Source organism: Tasmannia lanceolata, unplaced genomic scaffold, assembly GCF_043159265.1.
Source record: "Tasmannia lanceolata isolate RefF3 unplaced genomic scaffold, GAP_Taslan_0.1 ptg000015l, whole genome shotgun sequence".
In the NCBI taxonomy this organism is placed as follows: Eukaryota; Viridiplantae; Streptophyta; class Magnoliopsida; order Canellales; family Winteraceae; genus Tasmannia; species Tasmannia lanceolata.
Genome location: NW_027518692.1, coordinates 60936597 through 60957805, shown reverse-complemented (window position 1 = coordinate 60957805; position 21209 = coordinate 60936597). Strand labels below are relative to the sequence as shown.

At 41.0% G+C, this 21209-nt stretch overlaps 1 protein-coding gene and 1 pseudogene across 1 annotated transcript; both read left to right on the top strand.

Moving 5' to 3' along the window:
- Positions 1–2525: 2525 nt before the first annotated feature.
- On the top strand, positions 2526–4379 carry LOC143846382 (tyrosine decarboxylase-like). The gene has a single exon (XM_077354812.1). It carries the CDS (start codon positions 2571–2573, stop codon positions 4110–4112), a length of 1542 nt encoding a protein of 513 aa, XP_077210927.1. The 5' UTR covers positions 2526–2570; the 3' UTR covers positions 4113–4379.
- Positions 4380–12767: 8388 nt separating this feature from the next.
- LOC143846381 (tyrosine decarboxylase-like) lies at positions 12768–14642 on the top strand (annotated as a pseudogene).
- The last annotated feature ends 6567 nt before the right edge of the window (positions 14643–21209 follow it).

Here is a 21209-nt window from a genome sequence, read left to right as displayed (position 1 = left end):
CTAATCCTTTGGCCAATGTGACAAAAAACAATCCTTACAAAACACTGTATTCCTCAAACACATCTTCATTTCGACAACCGGAATCTATGGACATCGACAAGAAGCATCAGTCAACCTTAATAGACCTTCATCAACTTGGTGTGCGTCACACTAGAAGATTCGGCAATATTTCGCTTGAGTGTGTTGGGGGTGTTTTTAATGTAATTGATTGGGGATTTTTATTGTAATCAATTTGGGAATTTTCATTGTATGCAAACGTATATAGATTTTCAATCAATATACGTCCGAGGGGCATGTTGAGATTTGTCATATCTGATCAGATCATGATAAGATATGACCATTTATCATCTTGGTGGTTGGTAGATTAGGGAAGTTGGTTTAGATTAGGATGATTAGATTAGGAAAGTTGGTTTAGATTATGATGATATTCATCTCTTGTTCTTATCTATTCATCTCGCATGTGTGCTTATTTAAGCAACGATTATGTAAAGTGTAATGAATCCAAGAAATTAGTGGAATCTTGAAATTTTACATTAATTTTGAAATGGTGAATATATTAAATAGCAAAAAGACTGATTAAAGGCAGTACAGATCAACAAAAACAAATAAACAAGGTAAAGAACTGTTCAAAGAGGGAGATGATTGAAACACTCTGAATCCACTCTACCCACTCCTTCACGGGCAAGCCAATCCGCATCTCCATTCACTGACCTCCTAATGTGATGGAAACGAACAACATGACCTCGTAACGTGACGGAAACAAACCACATGACCACGTAACATGACGGAAACAAAAACCAACGATTGTTGCTTCTCTTCCCTCCACTGATAAGGAAAACATGAATGTCCCTCTTGCCAAACAAACAATCACAGGAAAGGGAAAACGACTGTCATTTGACTTGGGACCACTTTATTCGAAATCCAAACCATTCATTTCTAGGCTTGTCCACAAAATCTTATCCATAGGATGATCCATTCATTTGTGCACATATTTTTTAAAAACAAGTGTGGCCTACCTTATTCAAAGATTTAAACAATTCGGTTGTTAGGCATATGAAAATGTTCTATGAGGAAAGGCCTATTTATATCAGGGTCCAACAAATGAATGGTTTGGATCTTCGAACAAGGTGGGCCCCAATATTTTTCTTAGTTAGGACTTCTATTAGACTAGTTTAAAGAGTTTTACTTTATTCAAAAGTATGTATTGTAGTTATACAACCAACAACAGATATATATGAAAGAGATTGACGTGAAGTCAAGATTAGATCGAGTGCAATTGCCGGTTTTGAAAAATTATATCGTTTCCACTGTTTCTAGTCTTTGCAAAGCAGCTTCTTTCGTTCTTCTCTATCTCTCCTGGAAATTCAATATTTTTCTTTCAAAGTTACCAAAGAAGGTTCACAGACATTAATGCTTTGGACGAAATTACGATACATTGTCCCCTTGTGATGCAGATGCATCCTATAAGAAGATAGATATTATCATGCTAAAAAATCAAGCAATTGAAAGGTGTTAGTAGACCCACATATATTAGAGATTATGTTCGGCTACACTAATGTAAATGCATCCTATAAGAAGAAAGATATTATCATGCCCAAAAATCTAGCAAGTGAAAGGTGTTAGGAGACCCACACATATTAGAGATTATGTTCAGCTACTACTTTTTCTTTTCTTTAGTTAGAGGGATTTTAGGATATCTTTTAGTTAGCTTACTTTTCTTAGGAGTTTAAAAGTAGGGGAGTGATAAATCAACTTCCATATATCTGAAATCTACCCCCCATGTGTGTACTTATATGGGAGTCGATTTATCACTCCCCCCTAAAAGTATTACTGTTAGTTATGTATTCTTATATTTTAGTATTTAGGAGTTTTTCATTAATAGGATTTTATAATGTATAAAGAGAAGCGTGTAACCTGTATTGAAGTGGTTTTGAATTTTTTTGTTTTCTTCTTTTCTACGGCTCGTACTACCTTGTACCCTTTTAAAAACATATGAGAGAGAGAGACTCACAGGTAAAATACCAGGTAAGTAGCCTCGTGGGGTTTGACCTTCTTTTTACAACAAATCCTAACATGCCACCTACCTTTACTAGCAAACTACTTAGACCTTGTTTGTTTTGGATTTTGGAACGGACTACGAGTTCAAACTTATTATTAGACACAAAATTAAACGTAAATTAGAGTTTTGGAGTCACAACCAGTCTTAAAATCCATAACAAACATGGTCTTAGTAAAGTCCTCCAAAATGTGCAATCAAATTGTGCCATAATCAGAGGCTCCATTTATGGGGTTGTTTAAGGTGTTCTTCATAACACCCTGCCCTTAAAAAGCACGAGCATCTCATTTTTTTGCGCTATCTTTATGATGCAGTAGTCGGTACAATAAAAAATATCTGTATAAAAATGAGATTGTGTGGTTCTCCTCAAAAAGGACCCGCCACCTCTATCTACCACAAAGTCACAACGCCCTCACCACTCTATTTGTACCCCCCCACTAGCTCATTCATTCCATCCAGCAAATCTCAACTCTCTCTCTCTCTCTCTCTCTCTAAACTACCTCATACTTCCAATATGGGAGGCCTCCAAGCCGACTTTCTCAACAATAACTCAGCTTTATTAATCAACCCCCTAAACCCAGAAGAATTCAGAAAGCAAGGCTACATGGTTATCGATTTCTTAGCCGACTACTACCGTGACATCCAAAAATACCCAGTTCGAAGCCAAGTAGAACCAGGCTACTTACGCAAACTCCTGCCCGAAACCGCCCCACACAACCCCGAACCCCTCGAAACCATCCTCCAAGACGTTCAAACCGACATAATTCCCGGCATTACCCATTGGATGAGCCCCAACCACTTTGCCTACTTCCCTTGTACCGCTAGCACCGCCGGCTTCCTCGGCGAGATGCTCAGCACTGGCTTCAATGTAGTCGGCTTCAGCTGGATAACTTCTCCAGCCGCCACCGAGCTTGAATCCATAATCATGGATTGGCTCGCCAAAATGCTCCAACTACCCAAACCCTTCCTTTTCTCCCACAATGGTGGTGGTGTCTTACAAGGCACCACGTGCGAAGCCGTCCTTTGCACTATCTCCGCCGCACGTGACCGGAAACTTAACCTTATCGGGCGAGAGAATATCAATCGCCTCGTGGTTTACTGCTCCGACCAGACTCATTGTGGATTCCAGAAAGCCGCCAAGATCGCCGGAATCCACCCGGACAACTTCCGTGCGGTTCGGACGAAACGCTCGGATAATTTCGGTCTCTCGCCGGAATCCCTTCATAAGACAATTATCAACGACGTGGAGGCCGGACTTATCCCACTTTTTCTGTGTGCCACGGTGGGGACCACAGCGTCAACTGCGGTTGACCCGGTGGGCCCATTGTGCGACGTGGCAATCAAGTATGGGATGTGGGTCCACGTGGACGCAGCTTACGCGGGCAGTGCTTGTATTTGCCCGGAGTTCCGGCACTATATAGATGGGGTGGAGAAAGTTGACTCGTTTAGTCTGAATGCACATAAGTGGTTCTTTACAAACTTGGATTGTTGTTGCCTTTGGGTGAAGGACCCTGGTCTACTTGTAAAGGCTCTTTCCACAAACCCCGAGTATTTGAAGAACAAAGCAACTGAATCTAGTCAAGTTATTGACTACAAAGACTGGCAAATTGCACTTAGTAGACGTTTTCGAGCCATGAAGTTATGGCTCGTTCTACGTTCCTATGGTGTGGTCAACTTACGTAGCTTCATAAGGAGCCATGTCAAGATGGCTAATCACTTTGAAGGACTTGTGTTAATGGACAAGAGGTTTGAGATAGTGGTCCCCAGGACATTTTCCCTCGTATGCTTCCGGCTCCGGCCGCCTCCGGTGGTGATCGGTTCGGAGATTATGTCGGGGGATGAATATGCCAATGACCTCAATTGTAAGTTGCTAGAGGGGATGAATGCCTCGGGGAGGCTGTACATGACTCATGCAGTAGTTGGAGGTGTTTACATGATCCGATTCGCCGTGGGGGGAACGCTTACTGAGGAATCCCATGTGAACTCGGCATGGAAGGTCGTTCAAGAGCATGGGGATGCCCTACTAAGTGTAGGCAACGGGGTTGTCAAGTTTTAGAGGAAAGGGAATTTCAGCTTGTTGAAGGGTAGAAAGAAGGGGATTAAAAATGAGAGAAGAATTCATAAAATTTAGATGATTATGACTATGTTGAATTTGTTTAGTGTTGTTAGAGAATAGGATCAGATCTGGTCTGCTTTTCATAGCAATCTCTCTTTTCCTGTTTATCTCCTAAAGTGCTCTATATAAGCACTAGTTAGGGTTAATTGTAATCAATCCAAGATTAATAAAACTTCTATTAATTTTAGGGAAATCTTATTAGCACTACTATATTTTGATGAGGGCACTCCTCACTTTATTAAAAGTACGTTATGGCGCGCACCGTAGGATGATCCAAACTGTCCATTAGATGGACCACGGCCTAAATAGGTTGCGTCCCAAAAATCATTTCCATAGGTCGATCCTAACCCTCCGATCTAAATGTTTGAGGGTCGATCCTAACCCTCTATTGATCGGAGGGTTAGGATCGACCTATGGAAATGATTTTTGGGGCACAACCTATGTAGGTTGTGGCCCATCTGATGGACGGTTTGGATCATCCTATGGTGCGGGCCATGCGATACTTTTAATAAAATGATGAGTGCCCTCATCAAAATACAGTAGTGCTGATATCATTGCCCTTAATTTTATCATGGTATTAGGGCGGGTTAATCCGACTCGGACATGGCGACGACCACAACATGCACGGTCCTCTCACCACTGCTACAAAACACGTCTCCAACCAGCCTCCGCCTCACGCCGATCGCCCCATTGTTTTCATGCCTATAGCGATTTCGGTGGTGAATAGAGCACCACCTTCGATTCTGCTCTCCCATCGCTGATTTGAACTTGCCATCGTAATGCTCACCGAATTGCCGTCACCATTCTCCATCCCTCCTGTTGCACCTAAGTTAGAAAAAGGCAAAAGTAATATCGAAATAGTTTCAGAGTTGTAAGATACCACATTGGAAAGGGAGGGAAAGTTCCTAGGCTATATATATGTGAGCCCTCATTCTCCCTGTGTAGATGTGTTTTCAGCATCTCCAAGAGGCAGGCACCGGGAAGTGGGTCGGGCATGATTACTGCTGCTGGAAAACAAAACTGAGGAGGGCACAAGTCCGAGAATTTGACAATACACAGTGGGATAGGGGTGAGACAAGAGTACGAGTCCTATCCAACCTTTACAAAAGCAATTTCTTGTAGCTTATGGCTACACGACAACCCAACAGTGTTTGCATTCGGGGGACAATGACCCCCTTGAAAAATCTACAAGGGATTTATTCTTTGAAGAGGTGCAATGCCATTATTCCAGCCTTTTCCTTTGCCCCCATTAAATTTTCCATTATCCTATGAAATGGGCAATGCCATTGTGCCAATGTCTTGGGTGTTTTCTTAAAAGAGCAAATTTCTCATACAAGGAATTCGTTATCTGAAACATGTGGGAGAGATCTTAGGAGATTCACATCTTAAAGAATTCGATAGAGAGAGAGACTTTAGGAGTTTTCCTCCCATCTACCTAGTTTTTAGAAAAATGGAAGAATATTTTAATTAGAGTTAGTTTTGCGTCAAAATTTAATTGCAAATTGTCTCTCATGCGGCTATTTTAGGGGAGATTAAATAGGAAGTTTTAGGGGCAGATTTATCACATGTAAGAACTACAGAAGGCACAAGTGGGGCCTAGGATAATCCGATTTAGCAATTTTCAATGGCATTTTTTCCATCCTTATGGTTACAGTTCGAATCAATGGATCTAATTAAGTCCATTGGCCTGGTGGGATCATCATGATGGGATGATATTAGACCCTTGATCTACATGTGTCGTTTTTGGGTTTTTTAATAAGAAGAATTTAGCGGTAATTTTTGCAATCCTTTCTCTAATTTATGATATTGTTTGCAAGAGGAATATGATTGTGAGCTTGAAGCTCATGTAGCTTATATGAGCTCGAGAGCCCAAACACATGTGGGCCCACATTGTTAGGTGATCCAAAGCATTCATTAGAAAGGCCCTTACATAGATAGGGTGTGTACAAAAAATCAGCTCCATAGGATCATCCTAACCCATCCAAAAGTGGAGGGCAAAATGGACAGACACCGTCTACCACAAAATCTACTAAAAAGTGAGCTTACGTATTTCTCTCATGCATAAGTGAGCCTATGTGGCTGTTCTCTCGTGCATAAGTGAGCCTCAAAATGGCTTTCCTCGAAATTGCCTAGCAAAACCCAACATACAGACCATCTTTAGACAGTAGTCAAAAGAGTTACGCGGGTATTAATGTACAGGGAAGCATGTGATGAACGGGATGAAAAAAAAATAGAAATTATTGGGGCAGCAAGATACATATGTAAGGGTGTCAATTTTTGCTCGGGCACGGAAGCTCGCTCGAGCTTGGCTCGGAAAAAGCTCGGCTCGAATCCTTAACGAGCCGAGCCAAGCCGAGCCCGATCTAGGCCCGGCTCGGCTCGTTAAGGCTCCTTAAGAATTTAATATATTTAAATAAATATTTATATATTATATATTTATACATACACTAAAAGGGTTGTCCATGGAGTGAAAGGGGGAGGCAAAATTTGTCCCTTCTTTTTTGGAGCCCCATTTGTTACTTGGACCACCCCCTGTAGTGTAAAAGGAGTAGTCAAATTACACTAGATAGGGCTGTCCAGTGAAGATGAGGGGTGTGAACTTAATATAACCCGAGCTCGATAAGGCTCGCGAGCCTGGCCGAGCCTGACCGAGCCAAGCCCTAGCCTGGTTCGAGCCCGAGCCGAGCTTTTGAGCTTAACGAGCCGAGCCGAGCCTGGCCAAGCTCAGCTCAGCTCGGGTCGGCTCGTTTACACCCCTATACATACGCGACATGATTCCTGGAAAAGTATTCGTTAGAATTTTTTTGGGGCCACTTGTGAGAGAAGGAGAAACTTGGGAGGTCCGGGACTTAGGAGCGCATGGAAGATTGGAAGGATCCTAAAACACAGGGAATCAAAAGTGAAATGCGAAAAACATGGAAAGCTCCTAGAAAATTTCTCGGAAAGCTATTTCCCCGATCACTTTTGCAGGTGACCTTTCATTTAAATTCTATCCATAATCCATCTTTATCTCATGCTATCAAATTAAAAAACCCAAAAAAATAAACTAACAAAACACATCAAAAAACGACAAAAAAGTCCTAAGCTCAATTAAGCAATGAAAGAATTCTAAATAAATTAAGGGCAGTGATAAATCGACCCCCAAATATCTTAAATCGACCTTTATGTATCTTTCTCTCTCCTCTGGTCATTTCAGGCCCTTTTTATTTTCCAAACGGAATCTGGTTTTCAAAGTGTCTTGCTTTTAATTTAATCTTTTGCAAATGGGACAATAAGGGCGAGACCTTGGAACCCAGTAACTAGATTATTTTATAAATCATTATAAACATATATATTTTGCTTATAATTAATCACATTTAACTTAAAAATCTTGTGCACCATATAATATTGTAATATACAATGATTATTTAGAGGTAGCCAAAGTGGGCCCACAATGATTTAGAGCTCAAATCTACAAGTCTATTTATCATTTGATAAATAAGATGGGGAATGCTAGCGTCCATTGCAAAAGGATTTTCACGGCTGTTTTGTTGCACATCAGACCAGCCACCTCGCAAAAAAGCCTTTTGCGATGGAGCTTAATAAATCCCAAATAAGATTATGTCATTTGCATAATTTCAACATCATCAAAATCGCCATCCCCGTGTTGAACGAATATTCAATATATTAATACTTTAGGACGAAATTATGATATAGGTATCTGTCCCTTGTAAAAATGGTAAGGAAAAATTGCAATTCAAACACGACACGATTTTTTCATTGTTGGATTGGACAGTTGGACCTAAGAATATTCCATGGAATAATTTTTCATGGTTGCCCTACATGAAAAGTGTATGACCACGTGCTACATGCACAGGCACACGTGCTTCTATGGGTGGTTGTTGATCACAGTAAAGACATTTTGTCGTAATTTAGTACACATACAATCTCTCCAATGTTTTGCCCTGCTCTGTTTCTCGGTCTCTCCTCAATCAATGAATTATACGAGATTTTATATGGTGTTTTTTTTTTTTTTTTTTTTTTAAAAAAAAAAGGTTAACCTTTAATAATGAAGCACGAGATTTTATGTATAAGCCTGTATAGTTGTCTTTTAAAAAAAATAATGTACGGCTCACTGTGGTTCCCATCCCGAGGGGGGTCCACGAGGGTGTGCGTTTTTATGATGATAGCGCATTTGTCCATTGGATTTGAATATGGTTGCTTTTCTCGTAAATTTGAGATAAAAATCCTAATTTACGAGAGAAGTCAGGTCCAGAGTCGCCACCTAGATTAGGGATCTAGGACCCATGATTAACTCTGTATATTTGGTCTACGATTTAAATTCTGGGTAAGTTCCCTGATTACGAGATCGGAAGGTGTACCGCACGAAGTGTACATCATCGATCTTGCCTGACAAAAGTCAGACTTTACTTTTTAAATGCTTTAGTTGTTTAAGTTTTAACTAAATGGGGTAATTGTGAGTTTTATTTGGAAAATCTAAATATTACTAATGATTTGACCGTTCACAGTTTAGACTCATGCGGGCCAGGAGTGGCAGTCCTAAATGCCTAACTAAGATGCCTAATGCCTAGCATGGGTCCTATGTAGTTGACTGAGCCTGAGAATTGGATGTTGATTGAGATATTTGAAAGCTGGTGAAAGCCGATTTCTATATGCCTAAAATGCAGGTTCTATATGACCCTAGAACTAATGCAGAGAATCCTAAGAGCCTAAGCTAAGGCTTGGGTTTGAGGTACGGGATTGGCAATTCCGAGATAAGGTATCCTAGAATTAGGGTTGAGACTAGGTCTTTCTAAAGTTTTAGATATCAAAGGGAAAGATTTTCTATTAGAAAAGGGTTTTTCTACAAATGGGTTTTCTAAGGATTCAGAATTCCTAACACTTTAGTCTTTTAAAGCATTAGAATTTCTAAGGATTTGGAATTCCTAATCACTTTAGTTTCCTAAAGGATTAGAATTTCTAAGACTCGAATTGATTCTATTGGGAGTTCAATTCAGGTGGACTCTGGGGTACTCTGGCTGTGAAACTGGGTCACTCTCAGGGAGTTCTGACGACTTCTGGGTTACACCAAGGGACTGTTTAGTGTATTTCAGAAGCATTCTGAAGTACTCTGTGTCATTCCAGAAGAACTCTGGGTTGACACTGTGAACTTCAGGCGGACTCTGATAGTCTTTAACCCTTGAAAAGTATCTTTTGAGCTAATCACTTGAGTTTGAGGTTGAATGGACCTTTAAGTTTTGAGGAAGTGGTTAGTCTAAGTGGCTGCGGGGTTGAGCTCGGGTTAGGATAAGGTTGTTTCCTAAGTTTTTGACCGAATGGGTTCTTAATGGATTGGGGACAAGGTTAGGCCGAGTAGGCGTTTGGGTTTAGAGTAGATGTATAACTTGGGTTGGGTTTGGGTTTGTAGAGGTTTAGGTTGGGCTTGGATCCTGTTAAGATTGTGGAGGGGGTTTGGGTTGAGTTGAGTTGGGTTGAGTCAAGGAGAGGTTTGAGCGTGGGGTTGGATGGGGTAGGGGTTTGGGTCAAGGCCAAGTTGGCCGTGGGTTTTGGGTAGGTAAAAAGTGATAGGGGCTGGATAGGATTAGATGCATAAGGTGTAACCAATGGGCTTGGGAAAATAAAATAAAATGAAAGGAAAGAATTGAGAGGGACGAGAATGATGCAAGAATTTTGATTTCATCATTAAATGAATTAACCATGAATCTACACTAGCATGAGTTATATTATCAGTATGATTTCTACTCTTAGCATGAACTCTAATGGAGTTTAATGAATTATAGCTCTCAAAACAAAAGCTAATGGTACCTACCTCACTACGATGCTTGAAGTCGATCCCCGCTTTTTGATGAAATCCTAACGGGCTCGATCCTTTGTGAAAACACTAGCCGAGATTGACGGTGGAGAAGGGTTGGTCTTCTAAGGCGGTGGTCAGCCAAGGGAGAAAGTAGACAGATTCTTAAAGAGGGAGAGAGTTGAGATTTTTTCTTTTTGTGGGCTCTCTTGGAGTATTGAATTATGTCCAGAGGAGAAGAAAGCATGGGTATTTATAGGTGAAGGGTGAGCTAGGTTGGCTTCTTAGGAGCCTAAAGGTGTATGGTGGAGATTGAGTGGTGAAAAAAAGAATGCAAAAGGATGGCCAGGATTGCATTATTCCAGAATATTCTTCTTCCTCTTTAGCAACTTCTCTCTTTAAACATGATCTTTTTAAAAATAACAAGTACTTGTGTGGCATGGATTGAGCACTAAAGATTTAGAATCAATTCAAAGTCCAGGACGACGCTACTTGTCCTTGGAATTTTTGTGGATTTGGAAGCAAATTTCAAGACAAGGGAAACGTCCACTTTGGTTGCCTTTGTAGAGAATGACAACGATTTGGATGGCTGCGATTAACTGCAATCTCCATGTGATCGAAAGAACGAAAGAACGGGCGAGATGAGGTCTCCAAATATCCTGAAATCTTTGCAAAGATATGGACTAAGATTGGGTGGTTGAGATCAATTGCAATCCTTAGGGGATCAAAAGAATGGATGAGATGATGCCTCCAAATCTCCTAGAATCTTTGTGAAAGATTTTCAATATATTTTGAATGTGAAAATCGAAAAACACGGTTTTCAGGAGATTTTAAAGTCCGATTTCGATAATTCTTTCGCCGTTGGAATCGTTGATTTTTTCTCTTTCTTTTAAGCCCAATATTGCCATAGAAATACTGATTTTGAAATTTTTGACCAGTGAGGGCTCCCGATCTCTGCCTGTAGATCATTTTTTCAAAGATCGAGCAAATCGGCGATCTAAACGAACCAACCGATTCGATCAACTTTGGGTCAACGGTTAAAACCATTAAACCATAATATTGACAACGATTGAGACATTAGAAAGTTTTGATATCGATGATTTAATGGGACGATTTCGACGGATCTCGCTTATCCCGCCTTGATCTGTAACTTTTCACTGGGTTTTTGCTTAATTAAAGTGGCCCAATGTTTAATCCAAATTTGAGATCGACCTTGATTGATATTATTTTGAATAAATGATCACAAATTCTTGGTAAAGAAAGATACCCAGGTCAAAAATCAGCATTCGATCTGACGATTTACGAAAATCGGGTCTGAGGATGGAATCAGGGTCCGAGTTGTGAAGTGACCCTAGCTTATTTTGTCCCGATTGATGACCCGTAAAGTCAAATCGAGATATTAATGCCCTAAAACATATAAATTCATGATAGATGGACTCTTACATGGATTTAATACTCTAAAGTCACCACTCAGGGCATTTTTTCAATTTTTCGGATCTAATCATTTTACCACGTACATCTCTTTATTATTTTGGTTTTCAGGAAATTTAATGATGCATATTTTACCAGTGAAATTTCACGGATCAATATATTAGGTTATTGTTGGTTAAAGTGTAGCAAAATGAGGGTGTCTACACTCACACCATTGGATGGTCCAAACGGTCCATTTGACGGGCCACAACGAAAATAGCGGCTGAAAAATCATTTGTGATTTTGAACCCAAGCCCCCTCTAAATCTACCTTAACCACTCGGCCAAACTTTCATTTGTGATAAACAATCAACATTTTTTTATTTTATATATAAAAAACAAACATAATCCAAGCTTTAAAGCTCGGCTCGGCTCGTTTATGAACCGAGCCTAAAAAGCTCATGACCTTTTTCGAGCCGAACTATACAAAGCTCAAGTTCTGCTCGTTTATTTGGCGAGCCTAATTTTTGGGCTCAGGTTCGGCTCATTTAGTAAACGAACGAGCCCGAGCCGAACCCAAACATGTTCGCGAGCCGGCTCGATTCATTTGCAGCCATTCCTATGGTGTAAGCTGTACTGTACTATTTGAAAAATACTGCCGTACACGGTATAAAAACTAATATTTCATTTATCCTAAACCGAAAGACCATGCATTGATTTCACCTGAAATGATATCTATTTAGTTGGTGAGAGCGGGTTTACAGACTGATCCTGTCCATACACATGTTCACTTACCCATGTACGTTTGAAAAAATTATTGAATTACCTCTCTTTCCCTCACGGGTGCATTTGTGTATCCTCAATCAGGCATCTAAATATTCATCACTCTTGTTCCTTGTAAAGGAAATTTCAACTCCAATTTTTAGTATTCGGTCGAACATTAGAATTAGAGGATTTTTTTTTGTTTTAACATGGAATATCAAGCACAAACAGAAACTACTATTATCCAAAGCCATTTCCCCTCATACAATTTTACATAGAACCGTGATGAGAACAAAACAAATCAAAGCTCCACATAAGTAGGGAAAAGATTAAGACAAGGCAAATAAATGCGCTGAACAAAATAGCGTATAACTGCGTCTTGATGAACAAAAATGAGAGGTTGATGTAATGCCGACAATAAAACAAAGAAAGAAAAAGTAGACAACAGGCATCCTCATTCCCTCCTAATCACATCACTATTTGGAATCAGATATGATAAATTCGCACCCCTTTAACGTGAATTGGCGCCAAAAAGCGTCAAGAAGCATAAAAAATGTGGCAGACAAAGAGCATACCCCTTTAACGTTTGGCATTGCTCTGTCTTTTGTTTTTAACCTTGCATTGCCACTCTCTCTCTCTCTCTCTCTCTAAACTACCTCGTACTTCCAATATGGGAGGCCTCCAAGCCGACTTTCTCAACAATAACTCAGCTTTATTAATCAACCCCCTAAACCCAGAAGAATTCAGAAAGCAAGGCTACATGGTTATCGATTTCTTAGCCGACTACTACCGTGACATCCAAAAATACCCAGTTCGAAGCCAAGTAGAACCAGGCTACTTACGCAAACTCCTGCCCGAAACCGCCCCACACAACCCCGAACCCCTCGAAACCATCCTCCAAGACGTTCAAACTGACATAATTCCCGGCATTACCCATTGGATGAGCCCCAACCACTTTGCCTACTTCCCTTGTACCGCTAGCACCGCCGGCTTCCTCGGCGAGATGCTCAGCACTGGCTTCAATGGAGTCGGCTTCAGCTGGATAACTTCTCCAGCCGCCACCGAGCTTGAATCCATAATCATGGATTGGCTCGCCAAAATGCTCCAACTACCCAAACCCTTCCTTTTCTCCCACAATGGTGGTGGTGTCTTACAAGGCACCACGTGCGAAGCCGTCCTTTGCACTATCTCCGCCGCACGTGACCGGAAACTTAACCTTATCGGGCGAGAGAATATCAATCGCCTCGTGGTTTACTGCTCCGACCAGACTCATTGTGGATTCCAGAAAGCCGCCAAGATCGCTGGAATCCACCCGGACAACTTCCGTGCGGTTCGGACGAAACGCTCAGATAATTTCGGTCTCTCGCCGGAATCCCTTCATAAGACAATTATCAACGACGTGGAGGCCGGACTTATCCCACTTTTTCTGTGTGCCACGGTGGGGACCACAGCGTCAACTGCGGTTGACCCGGTGGGCCCATTGTGCGACGTGGCAATCAAGTATGGGATGTGGGTCCACGTGGACGCAGCTTACGCGGGCAGTGCTTGTATTTGCCCGGAGTTCCGGCACTATATAGATGGGGTGGAGAAAGTTGACTCGTTTAGTCTGAATGCACATAAGTGGTTCTTTACAAACTTGGATTGTTGTTGCCTTTGGGTGAAGGACCCTAGTCTACTTGTAAAGGCTCTTTCCACAAACCCCGAGTATTTGAAGAACAAAGCAACTGAATCTAGTCAAGTTATTGACTACAAAGACTGGCAAATTGCACTTAGTAGACGTTTTCGAGCCATGAAGTTATGGCTCGTTCTACGTTCCTATGGTGTGGTCAACTTACGTAGCTTCATAAGGAGCCATGTCAAGATGGCTAATCACTTTGAAGGACTTGTGTTAATGGACAAGAGGTTTGAGATAGTGGTCCCCAGGACATTTTCCCTCGTATGCTTCCGGCTCCCGGCTCCGGCCGCCTCCGGTGGTGATCGGCTCGGAGATTATGTCGGGGGATGAATATGCCAATGACCTCAATTGTAAGTTGCTAGAGGGGATGAATGTCTCGGGGAGGCTGTACATGACTCATGCAGTTGTTGGAGGTGTTTACATGATCCGATTCACCGTGGGGGGAACGCTTACTGAGGAATCCCATGTGAACTCGGCATGGAAGGAAGGTCGTTCAAGAGCATGCGGATGCCCTACTAAGTGTAGGCAACGGGGTTGTCAAGTTTTAGAGGAAAGGGAATTTCAGCTTGTTGAAGGGTAGAAAGAAGGGGATTAAAAATGAGAGAAGAATTCATAAAATTTAGATGATTATGACTATGTTGAATTTGTTTAGTGTTGTTAGAGAATAGGATCAGATCTGATCTGCTTTTCATAGCAATCTCTCTTTTCCTGTTTATCTCCTAAAGTGCTCTATATAAGCACTAGTTAGGGTTAATTGTAATCAATCCAAGATTAATAAAACTTCTATTAATTTTAGGGAAATCTTATTAGCACTACTATATTTTGATGAGGGCACTCCTCACTTTATTAAAAGTACGTTATGGCGCGCACCGTAGGATGATCCAAACTGTCCATTAGATGGACCACGGCCTAAATAGGTTGCGTCCCAAAAATCATTTCCATAGGTCGATCCTAACCCTCCGATCTGAATGTTTGAGGGTCGATCCTAACCCTCTATTGATCGGAGGGTTAGGATCGACCTATGGAAATGATTTTTGGGGCACAACCTATGTAGGTTGTGGCCCATCTAATGGACGGTTTGGATCATCCTATGGTGCGGGCCATGCGATACTTTTAATAAAATGATGAGTGCCCTCATCAAAATACAGTAGTGCTGATATCATTGCCCTTAATTTTATCATGGTATTAGAGCGGGTTAATCCGACTCGGACATGGCGACGACCACAACATGCACGGTCCTCTCACCACTGCTACAAAACACGTCTCCCAACCAGCCTCCGCCTCACGCCGATTGCCCCATTGTTTTCATGCCTATAGCGATTTCGGTGGTGAATAGAGCACCACCTTCGATTCTGCTCTCCCATCGCTGATTTGAACTTGCCATCGTAATGCTCACCGAATTGCCGTCACCATTCTCCATCCCTCCTGTTGCACCTAAGTTAGAAAAAGGCAAAAGTAATATCGAAATAGTTTCAGAGTTGTAAGATACCACATTGGAAAGGGAGGGAAAGTTCCTAGGCTATATATATGTGAGCCCTCATTCTCCCTGTGTAGATGTGTTTTCAGCATCTCCAAGAGGCAGGCGCCGGGAAGTGGGTTGGGCATGGTTAGTGCTGCTGGAAAACAAAACTGAGGAGGGCACAAGTCCAAGAATTTGACACTGGGATAGTACGAGTCTTATCCAACCTTTACAAAAGCAATTTCTTGTAGCTTATGGCTACACGACAACCCAACAGTGTTTGCATTCGGGGGGGGGGGGGGGGGGGGGGGGGGGGCAATGACCCCCTTGAAAAATTTACAAGGGATTTATTCTTTGAAGAGGTGCAATGCCATTATTCCAGCCTTTTCCTTTGCCCCCATTAGATTTTCCATTATCCTATGAAAATGGGCAATGCCATTGTGCCAATGTCTTGGGTGTTTTCTTAAAAGAGCAAATTTCTCATTCAAGGAATTCGTTATCTGAAACATGTGGGAGAGATCTTAGGAGATTCACATCTTAAAGAATTCGATAGAGAGAGACTTTAGGAGTTTTCCTCCCATCTACCTAGTTTTTAGAAAAATGGAAGAATATTTTAATTAGAGTTAGTTTTGCGTCAAAATTTAATTGCAAATTGTCTCTCATGCGGCTATTTTAGGGGAGATTAAATAGGAAGTTTTAGGGGCAGATTTATCACATGTAAGAACTACAGAAGGCACAAGTGGGGCCTAGGATAATCCGATTTAGCTATTTTCAATGGCATTTTTTCCATCCTTATGGTTACAGTTCGAATCAATGGATCTAATTAAGTCCATTGGCCTGGTGGGATCATCATGATGGGATGATATTAGACCCTTGATCTACATGTGTCGTTTTTGGGTTTTTTAATAAGAAGAATTTAGCGGTAATTTTTGCAATCCTTTCTCTAATTTATGATATTGTTTGCAAGAGGAAAATGATTGTGAGCTTGAAGCTCATGTAGCTTATATGAGCTTGAGAGCCCAAACACATGTGGGCCCACATTGTTAGGTGATCCAAAGCATTCATTTGAAAGGCCCTTACATAGATAAGGTCTGTACAAAAAATCAGCTACATAGGATCATCCTAACCCATCCAAAAGTGGAGGGCAAAATGGACAGACACCGTCTACCACAAAATCTACTAAAAAGTGAGCTTATGTATTTCTCTCATGCATAAGTGAGCCTATGTGGCTGTTCTCTCGTGCATAAGTGAGCCTCAAAATGGCTTTCCTCGAAATTGCCTAGCAAAACCCAACATACAGACCATCTTTAGACAGTAGTCAAAAGAGTTACGCGGGTATTAATGTACAGGGAAGCATGTGATGAACGGGATGAAAAAAAAAATAGAAATTATTGGGGCAGCAAGATACATACGTAAGGGTGTCAATTTTTGCTCGGGCACGGAAGCTCGCTCGAGCTTGGCTCGGAAAAAGCTCGTCAATTTTTGCTCGGGCACGGAAGCTCGCTCGAGCTTGGCTCGGAAAAAGCTCGGCTCGAATCCTTAATGAGCCGAGCCCGATCTAGGTCCGGCTCGGCTCGTTAAGGCTCCTTAAGAATTTAATATATTTAAATAAATATTTATATATTATATATTAATACATACACTAAAAGGGTTGTCCATGGATTGAAAGGGGGAGGCAAAATTTGTCCCTTCTTTTTTGGAGCCCTATTTGTTACTTGGACCACCACCTGTAGTGTAAAAAGAGTAGTCAAATTACACTAGATAGGGCTGTCCAGTGAAGATGAGGGGTGTGAACTTAATATAACCCGAGCTCGATAAGGCTCGCGAGCCTGGCCGAGCCTGGCCGAGCCTGACCGAGCAGAGCCCTAGCTTGGTTCGAGCCCGAGCCGAGCTTTTGAGCTTAACGAGCCGAGCCGAGCCTGGCCAAGCTCAGCTCAGCTCGGCTCGGCTCGTTTACACCCCTATACATACGTGACATGATTCCTGGAAAAGTATTCGTTAGAATTTTTTTGGGGCAACTTGTGAGAGAAGGAGAAACTTGGGAGGTCCGGGACTTAGGAGAGCATGGAAGATTGGAAGGATCCTAAAACACAGGGAATCAAAAGTGAAACGCGAAAAACATGGAAAGCTCCTAGAAAATTTCTCGGAAAGCTATTTCCCCGATCACTTTTGCAGGTGACCTTTCATTTAAATTCTATCCATAATCCATCTTTATCTCATGCTATCTAATTAAAAAACCCAAAAAAATAAACTAACAAAACACATCAAAAAACGACAAAAAAGTCCTAAGCTCAATGAAGCAATGAAAGAATTCTAAATAAATTAAGGGCAGTGATAAATCGACCCCCAAATATCTTAAATCGACCGTTATGTATCTTTCTCTCTCCTCTGGGCTAGAGAGAGAAAGAGGGGAGAGATAGACACATAGGGGGTCGATTTAAGATATATGGGCGTAGATTTATCACTCCCCTAAATTAAATGTAATGGATAGAAATCAACAAAATTCATCTTCATTTGAACATAAAGGGTGGCCTAGTGCCTCCTGCCATTGCGGGTTCTCATTTTAATTTGACCAATGCTAGGAAAACGGAATTCCGTTTTGGGGAAAAAAGGCATTAACCAGTGGAGCCACATCCACTAAAAGACAAATGGAGAGAGCTCAAATCCCCATAAAAGCAATAAATACACAATGAAAATGGTCAAATCAACGGTCATTGTAGGCCCTTTTTATTTTATTTTCTAAACGGAATCTGGTTTTCAAAGTGTCTTGCTTTTAATTTAATCTTTTGCAAATGGGACAATAAGGGCGAGACCTTGGAACCCAGTAACTAGATTATTTTATAAATCATTATAAACATATATATTTTGCTTATAATTAATCACATTTAACTTAAAAATCTTGTGCATCATATAATATTGTAATATACAATGATTATTTTGAGATAGCCAAAGTGGGCCCACGATGATTTAGAGCTCAAATCTACAAGCCTATTTATCATTTGATAAATAAGATTGGGAATGCTAGCGTCCATTGCAAAAGGATTTTCACGGCTGTTTTGTTGCACATCAGACCAGCCACCTTGTGAATGGAGACAAAATCTACAAGTCTATTTATCATTTGATAAATAAGATGGGGAATGCTAGCGTCCATTGCAAAAGGATTTTCACGGCTGTTTTGTTGCAAGTCAGACCAATAAATTTTGTCTCCATTCACGAGGTGGCTAGTCTGACTTGCAACAAACAAGCAGCGAAAAACCTTTTAGGATGGAGCTTAATAAATCCCAAATAAGATTATCTCATTTGCATAATTTCAACATCATCAAAATCGCCGTCCCCTTTTTGAACGAATATTCAATATATTAATACTTTAGGACGAAATTATGATATAGGTATCTGTCCCTTGTAAAAATGGTAAGGAAAAATTGCAATTCAAACACGACACGATTTTTTCATTGTTGGATTGGACAGTTGGACCTAGGAATATTCCATGGAATAATTTTTCATGGTTGCCCAGCATGAAAAGTGTATGACCACGTGCTACATGCACAGGCACACGTGCTTCTATGGGTGGTTGTTGATCACAGTAAAGACATTTTGTCGTAATTTAGTACACATACAATCTCTCCAATGTTTTGCCCTGCTCTGTTTCTCTGTCTCTCCTCAATCAATGAATTATACGAGATTTTATATGGTGGTTTTTTTTTTTTTTTTAAAAAAAAAAGGTTAATCTTTAATAATGAAGCACGAGATTTTATGTATAAGCCCGTATAGTTGTCTTTTTAAAAAAATAATGTACGGCTCACTGTGGTTCCCATCCCGAGGGGGGTCCACGAGGGTGTGTATTTTTATGATGATAGCGCATTTGTCCATTGGATTTGAATATGGTTGCTTTTCTCGTAAATTTGAGATAAAAATCCTAATTTACGAGAGAAGTCAGGTCCAGAGTCGCCACCTAGATTAGGGATCTAGGACCTATGATTAACTCTGTATATTTGGTCTACGATTTAAATTCTGGGTAAGTTACCTGATTACGAGATCGGAAGGTGTACCGCACGAAGTGTACAGCATCGATCTTGCCTGACAAAAGTCAGACTTTACTTTTTAATGCTTTAGTTGTTTAAGTTTTAACTAAATGAGGTAATTGTGAGTTTTATTTGGAAAATCTAAATATTACTAATGATTTGGCCGTTCACAGTTTAGACTCATGCGGGCCAGGAGTGGCAGTCCTAAATGCCTAGCTAAGATGCCTAATGCCTAGCATGGGTACTATGTAGTTGACTGAGCCTGAGAATTGGATGTTGATTGAGATATTTGAAAGCTGGTAAAAGCCGATTTCTACATGCCTAAAATGCAGGTTCTATATGACCCTAGAACTAATGCAGGGAATCCTAAGAGCCTAAGCTAAGGCTTGGGTTTGAGGTACGGGATTGGCAATTCCGAGATAAGGTATCCTAGAATTAGGGTTGAGACTAGGTCTTTCTAAAGTTTTAGATATCAAAGGGAAAGATTTTCTATTAGAAAAGGGTTTTTCTACAAATGGGTTTTCTAAGGATTCAGAATTCCTAACACTTTAGTCTTTTAAAGCATTATAATTTCCAAGGATTTGGAATTCCTAATCACTTTAGTTTCCTAAAGGATTAGAATTTCTAAGACTCGAATTGATTCTATTGGGAGTTCAATTTAGGTGGACTCTGGGGTACTCTGGTTGTGAAACTGGGTCACTCTCAGGGAGTTCTGACGACTTCTGGTTTACACCAGGGGACTATTTAGTGTATTTCAGAAGCATTCTGAAGTACTCTGTGTCATTCCAGAAGAACTCTGGGTTGACACTGTGAACTTCAGGCGGACTCTGATAGTCTTTAACCCTTGAAAAGTATCTTTTGAGCTAATCACTTGAGTTTGAGGTTGAATGGACCTTTAAGTTTTGAGGAAGCAGTTAGTCTAAGTGGCTGCGGGGTTGAGCTCGGGTTAGGATAAGGTTGTTTCCTAAGTTTTAGACCGAATGGGTTCTTAATGGATTGGGGACAAGGTTAGGCCGAGTAGGCCTTTGGGTTTAGAGTAGATGTATAACTTGGGTTGGGTTTGGGTTTGTAGAGGTTTAGGTTGGGCTTGGATCCTGTTAAGATTGTGGAGGGGGTTTGGGTTGAGTTGAGTTGGGTTGAGTCAAGGAGAGGTTTGGGCGTGGGGTTGGATGGGGTAGGGGTTTGGGTCAAGGCCAAGTTGGCCGTGGGTTTTGGGTAGGTAAAAAGGGATAGGGGTTGGATAGGATTAGATGCATAAGGTGTAACCAATGGGCTTGGGAAAATAAAATAAAATGAAAGGAAAGAATTGAGAGGGACGAGAATGATGCAAGAATTTTGATTTCAACATTAAATATTTAAATGAATTAACCATGAATCTACACTAGCATGAGTTATATTATCAGTATGATTTCTACTCTTAGCATGAACTCTAATGGAGTTTAATGAATTATAGCTCTCAAAACAAAAGCTAATGGTACCTACCTCACTACGATGCTTGAAGTCGATCCCCGCTTTTTGATGAAATCCTAACGGGCTCGATCCTTTGTGAAAACCCTAGCCGAGATTGACGGTGGAGAAGGGTTGGTCTTCTAAGCCGGTGGTCAGCCAAGGGAGAAAGTAGACAGATTCTTAAAGAGGGAGAGAGTTGATATTTTTTCTTTTTGTGGGCTCTCTTGGAGTATTGAATTATGTCCAGAGGAGAAGAGAGCATGGGTATTTATAGGTGAAGGGTGAGCTAGGTTGCCTTCTTAGGAGCCTAAAGGTGTACGGTGGAGATTGAGTGGTGAAAAAAGGAATGCAAAAGGATGGCCAGGATTGCATTATTCCAGAATATTCTTCTTCCTCTTTAGCAGCTTCTCTTTTAAACATGATTTTTTTAAAAATAACAAGTATTTGTGTGGCATGGATTGAGCACTAAA